The 6,000-nt window shown below is 32.6% G+C and overlaps 1 protein-coding gene across 11 annotated transcripts in view; it reads right to left on the bottom strand.

Moving 5' to 3' along the window:
- Positions 1–570: 570 nt before the first annotated feature.
- Positions 571–6,000, bottom strand: part of RBM46 (RNA binding motif protein 46) — a 47,589-nt gene continuing 42,159 nt past the window's right edge. For 5 of the 11 annotated variants that reach the window (XM_063705613.1, XM_063705611.1, XM_063705614.1 and 2 more), the window contains one exon: positions 571–1,510. In XM_063705613.1, coding sequence (XP_063561683.1) covers positions 1,311–1,510 — 200 coding nt within the window. In that variant the 3' untranslated portion in view covers positions 571–1,310. Of the gene's footprint in view, positions 2,616–6,000 lie in introns of all 11 variants that reach the window. The other 6 variants (XM_063705616.1, XM_063705618.1, XM_063705617.1 and 3 more) reach the window with 2 other exon arrangements.

Raw genomic sequence — 6,000 nt, 5'->3', positions numbered from 1 at the left:
CATAGATACACATATGTGATGGTTTGCTGCACCTACTGACCTGTCTGCTAAATTCCCTCCCCTCATCCCCAGCCCCGAAAAGGCCCTGGTGTGTGTTGTTTCCCTCTGTGACCATGTGTTCTCAATGTTCAGCTCCCACTTATGAACAAGAACATGTGGTGGTTTCCTGTTCCTGTGTTAGTCTGCTGAGGATGATGGCCTCCAGCATCATCCACGTCCCTGCAAAGGACATGATCTCATTCCTTTTTATGGCTGCACAGTATCCCATGGTGTGTATGTACATTTTCTTTGTCCAGTCTATCATTAATGGACATTTGGATAGGTTTCATGTATTTGCTATTGTAAATAGTACTGCAATAAACATACATGTGCATGTGTCTTTATAGAATGATTTATATTCTTTTGGGTATATAAAAACAATTTTTTTTCTTCAACATCCTTCACTTGAGTCTCATAAAAGCACTGAGCCTATGACTGTGTAAGTAGTAAGTGAAATTGTTCTCAAGAAAAGCTCAAAGTGATTGTGAGAACTAAAGGTTTTGTCACTCTAATAAAAACAAAACACACATAATAGAAGCATCACATATTTAATGTCAAAAAATTTGAATTCAAGTACAAAAATTAACACATGATTTCAACATTAAAAACCCATAACACTTGTTATTAACAATACAAAGAATATCAAAAACACAAATAAAGCATAACTATAAAATGCTTAATTAACAACAAAATTATAATTTGTGTCTAACAAATAACAAAAATATCTATAGTTATTTTCAAGGACCACAATGGTAGACTGCTTTTTCTTTAGTACTGCACAAAATTTGTATCTTAATCTTTTTGTCTCATCATTTCTTTTTACATAATGGTTAGATGCTTCTGGTCATATAATTGTTCTAATCTCCAGTACAGATAGTGATCCTTGGTAATCAAATCTACTATAACCATTGTCTTCAAGTGCTTTAATGTTTGTGAAATACTATTTAGTAAAATTATGCAAAAAAAACCATAAATGACTAGGTTCTATTGCCCACTCAGGAAGTAGAAGAAAATCCTAGAAGTTTAAAAAGAATAGTAGTTTGCTGTACCTTTATCAAGAGAAACCACTGAATAACTTTTTAAACTTTTCATTTTTATAAATTCTACAACTCCATGTTATTCTGAATTATAGTTGATGTTTAGTACTTTGGAATAAATATCTTTTTAAAACCAAATATGCAAACCCGATTCTAAAATAAAACAATATTTTAATTTGCAAGTTTTCATACTACAAATTTACACAAATTTTCATACTAATGTTAGTATTTTCTTCAGAAGAATGAGGCCTGATTGGAGATATATAGTCGCTGTCCAACATGGCTGCCATTAGCAAGTGATATTGTTGGTGACAAGGGATAGCCTGGATAAGAATAAGGCCTTGAAGTATAAGGAAGCACGCTGGGAGTCCCAGAAGAGAGGGTAGCACTAACAGGGGAAAGACTATTTATTGAGCTGCGATGGAAATTGCAGTCTGTAAATAAATACATGAACAATTATGCTGTACATCTTTATGGACACAAATTTAATTTAAAGAGACAAAACATTAAACAATAATCACATTTTAACATAATGTTCTAACATTGGAAATCTTGATGATACTATATTGCTGGTTAAAGATTATTTCAGCATTCACTGCACTGCAAATCCTGAGAGTTTTGTCAGTATTACCTTTCCTTTACTCACGCAATGTTTCAGAGATCTTACCAGAATGAATTCTTGGATATCTACTATTTCTTGGAGTTTTGATTACAGAAAAAGAGAACGTCTCATTTCTCTTGCTCTACAAAGAAGCTTCTTTTAAATTTGGTTCTAAGGGGTAGTTCCATGAAGAAAAGATAAAAAACAGTGAATTCATATTTGCTTTTTTTTTTTTCTTTGAAGCTGTATTAGGCATCAAACCAGCAGAAACATTCACCCCTGGACTGCAAAAACATTTGGTATAAACTAGCTGGCCAATATTTCATTATTTAAATACTAATATAAACACTTATCTAACTCAACATACTGATTTAACATTAAAAGTCCTACTGGTATGATGAAACAGTATAATGAATCACCTTTATTAAATAAACTTCAAAAAACCATTATCAACTTATAGTTACTTCAAAAAACCATTATCAACTTATAGTACAGAAAAATATCCAATTAAACCAAATTATTAAAAAATAACATTTGAAATACTTCTGTTTCACAATAAACATTCATCTTATGCATCAATAATTTCCTGTTTCATTAACTGCAACATTTATATGTGTGTGTGTATATTACAGACCAAATTTTTAAATCCTGTACCTTCCAAAAACTCAACTATGTTCTTTAGTGTAAAATAAGCCAAGGGTGTGACAATGACTATAAAATCATTATTCAGAAACATTATGGTGTTTCTAGGAATGGAAGAAAAGAAATTAGGTCATCTAATGTACAAGTAAGGTTTTTTTCTATAATACTGTCCTGGTACTATAAATGATGCCTACACCATAGGTACATTAACTTAATGTTGTCATGGGACTTAATGTTTAGCCAACAGGAATGAGATCAACTGCAGGAGAGTAAGCTCAAGCAACATCAGAAAGGACCTAGTTCAGGAAAAAAAAAAAAAAAAGGAAAATGAAAATCAGTTAAATATAGGTTTAATTTCCAGCATTATAAAACTCTAATTAAACTAATTTTATAACCTTTTTATGAATGGTACCATAAGATCAACAAAGCGATCTGTTCCAGGAAGACATAAATACATTTAAAGTAACCAGTTCCAAATATTTTCAGTATTTTGAAAATGAATGAGAAATTACTTTGATACGATTTACTTTTCTAACATCCAAAGTAGGATGACTCCACGTACCATACAATTTATTTATTTATTTATCTTTATTTATTTGAGACAGAGTTTCACTCTTGTTGCCCAGGCTGGGGTGCAATGGTGCGGTCTTAGCTCACTGCAACCTCCACCTCCTGGGTTCAAGCAATTCTCTTGCCTCCACCTCCCAAGTAGCTGGGATTACAGGCACCCACCACCATACCCAGTTAATTTTTGTATTTTTAGTAGAGACGGGGTTTCATCATGTTGGCCGGGCTGGTCTTGAACTACTGACCTCAAGTGATCCACCCACCTCAGCCTCCCAAAGTGCTGGGATTACAGGTGTGAGCCACGGTGCCTCATGCTTTTTTTTTTTTTTTTTTTTAAAGGATCCACTTCACCTGAAGGGTTTGGTATTGAGTATAAACGGGACCATTACTGGCTCCATGTATTCCCAAGTAACTGCTTTATTTAAAAAAGTCTGATTCTTTCCTTCTGAAAATTATTATGCAAATACAGTCAATTTCTTATTAGCCATTTATCTGTAATACACCTAGCTCTTCAAATTTTAACAATGTGGTCATCAACAATGCAATTTAGAAGAGCAGGCTACTGCAAACAGGGAAATGTAGTTTTCAAAGAGAAATCACTTTTGTTTTGAGTTTACATCCACTCAAGAGGTAATGCAGCCTATTTATGAAATGTGGATACTGAAGGTATCTTCAGGTAATGCAGCCTATTCATGAATTGTGAACACAGAAGGTATCTTCAGGGAAAGATTTCAGAAAGCGGACAGCCAAGCAGTTGGCTACTAGCATAATGCGTAGCTTATCTTCATTCCTGATGGTCCCCACTGTAAACCTTGAACTTAAGCCCTTAAATATATACAATGATCATTTGTTGTACTGCATATTTTCAAGGAGACTAAATTAAATACAAAATTAAAAGTTGATTATGACTTTATTCATGTAGCATAAATCCAAAGGAAAAAAATCCTTCACAAATAACAAAGATTAGGAAACAAAAGGTTTCAGAAGTTTGTAAGATTTTACAAGCATTTCAAAAATAAAATTTTTTACTAAAATCACTAAGAATCTAAATATATTCAGGAAGACATCTAGCTGGTTGGAAAATACAATACAAACCAAACTTCAATGAATGAAATGTAAGCTGAAAATGCTTAGTGGGATGAACCTAAAAGTACAATCATGTTTTCCTCAGATCTATTGTTAACATATAATTTTCGTATCATAGGAAATAAAAAGCAGAAATTCTAATTTTCAGAAAATACATTAATAAATTAGTTAACATTCCTAGCATATACTTATTTGCCCACCCCTAGTTTTTCTTCCCAATTAACATCCTTAGCTCTTCAATCCCACTGTTTCTTCCTCAGACTGGGATCTGTACTTCAGATCCCTTCTTAAGGAATGATACAGAGCCAATTTCAGAATATAAGTTTTACACTAAGTGTTATTCAACTGCCTTAACACTTTGAACATTGATATATAATTTATATAAAATAAAATGCATACATCCTATGTTTATTTCAATGAGTTTTGATAATTGTATAAATCTATGTAATTGGTACTCAAAACAAGATATAAAACATATCCCCAATCCAGAAATTTCCTGTACCCTTTTCCAGCCAACAGACCCTCACTTGGAGGCAGCCACCTTCTGATTTCTATTTCAATAGATCAGTTTTGCCTGTTCTTAGACTTCATATAATATGCATTAAGTATTTTTATGTCTATTTTCTTTCTCTCAACATAATTTTAAGCACATTTGAATTAATTTTTACCAATAAAAAATCAGTTACAAAAAGAGGAGGCCTCTATACAAAATAAGGATGCTTTTTTTTTCCATTCACAAAGAGAATCTACTGACATATCTTGCCTTGCCAAGTCGAAACTCAAATAGCTTGTTTTGGTATAATTATTCCAGAAAGATAATCCAGACAATCTCTCAATATAATTTCTAAGATTCGTTCATGTTGTATCTTTCAGTAGTTTCTTCATTTTTATGGTTATTACTTCATTGTGTGAATATACTTCAATTTCATTATCTATTTGCCTAATGATGGATATCTGGGTTGTTTCTAAGTTTTATTATGAATAAAGCTGCTATGAACATTTTTATACAAATCTTTTGGTGGATATATGTTTTCATTTCTTTTGGGTCAATATCTGGGAATGGGATTGCTAGGTCATAGGACAGATGACCCAAACTGCTTAAAGAGTTCTCTAGTATGACCATTTTATATTCACACCAGTAAGATATGAGACTTCGAGTTGCTCCACATTCTAACATTTGGTACTGCCAGCAATTTTAATCATACCTATTCCAACCTCTCATTTCAGCTCATGCAGCTCTGCATTCCCTTGTTTTATATGCTAAACTTTCACTTGAAGTAAAGGTTGTTTTGTGGAAAAAAAAAAAAGAGAACAACTGCTCTGACATAATGATTATAGAAAACCTGATCAAATGTTATCTTTAATTTCCTATTTATATATGGAATACACATATTTTCATAGAACAAATTTGATATATACAAAGAAAAGCAAATAAGCTTAACCTTAAGTGGCAATTCTAATTAAGCAGTAATGGCTAATAGGAATTCTAGATTCAGAAAGATTCTGGTGGTGTTTCTGGAATAAACAGGAAAGCGAGTGACGACTTATGCCACATCTGACACAGGAGCAAGAGTAGAGACTGGTAATACATACACCACATACTTGTCAGGCCTGTTTATGTGGCTACTATAATTTGGTCTACCACCTTTCTGTATTCAACACAAAGACAGTCTGTTAGTGAATAATACCAGTAGGTTTCTCAGTGAAAATGTAAACAGTGGATAGATATATTGCTTCAATGTATTTCTTGTTTTGTTTCTAATTCGCCTTACACATCTTGACCAAACACCACTAATTCTTAGCTGCTTTTCTGTCTTAAAGATGAAGAAAACCCTTAATAGAGACTTTAAAGTGAGATAAAAGTGTCTTCTCAAATTAATTTTGACTCCCTTTTTCTTTTGTTTCTGACTAGATACTCTTTAGACTAATTTTTCATTTAAAAAATATATTCCTCATAATTGGTTTCTTTCTTCTCTGTTAGCTACGTGAATTCTACCACCATATCCATCCACTTTCTATCTTTAAGTG

The sequence above is a fragment of the Gorilla gorilla genome, chromosome 3 (genome assembly GCF_029281585.2).
Source record: "Gorilla gorilla gorilla isolate KB3781 chromosome 3, NHGRI_mGorGor1-v2.1_pri, whole genome shotgun sequence".
NCBI classification, from domain to species: domain Eukaryota; kingdom Metazoa; phylum Chordata; class Mammalia; order Primates; family Hominidae; genus Gorilla; species Gorilla gorilla.
The sequence above is the reverse complement of the archived record's forward strand: the minus strand, read 5'-3'. Positions and strand labels throughout refer to the sequence as shown.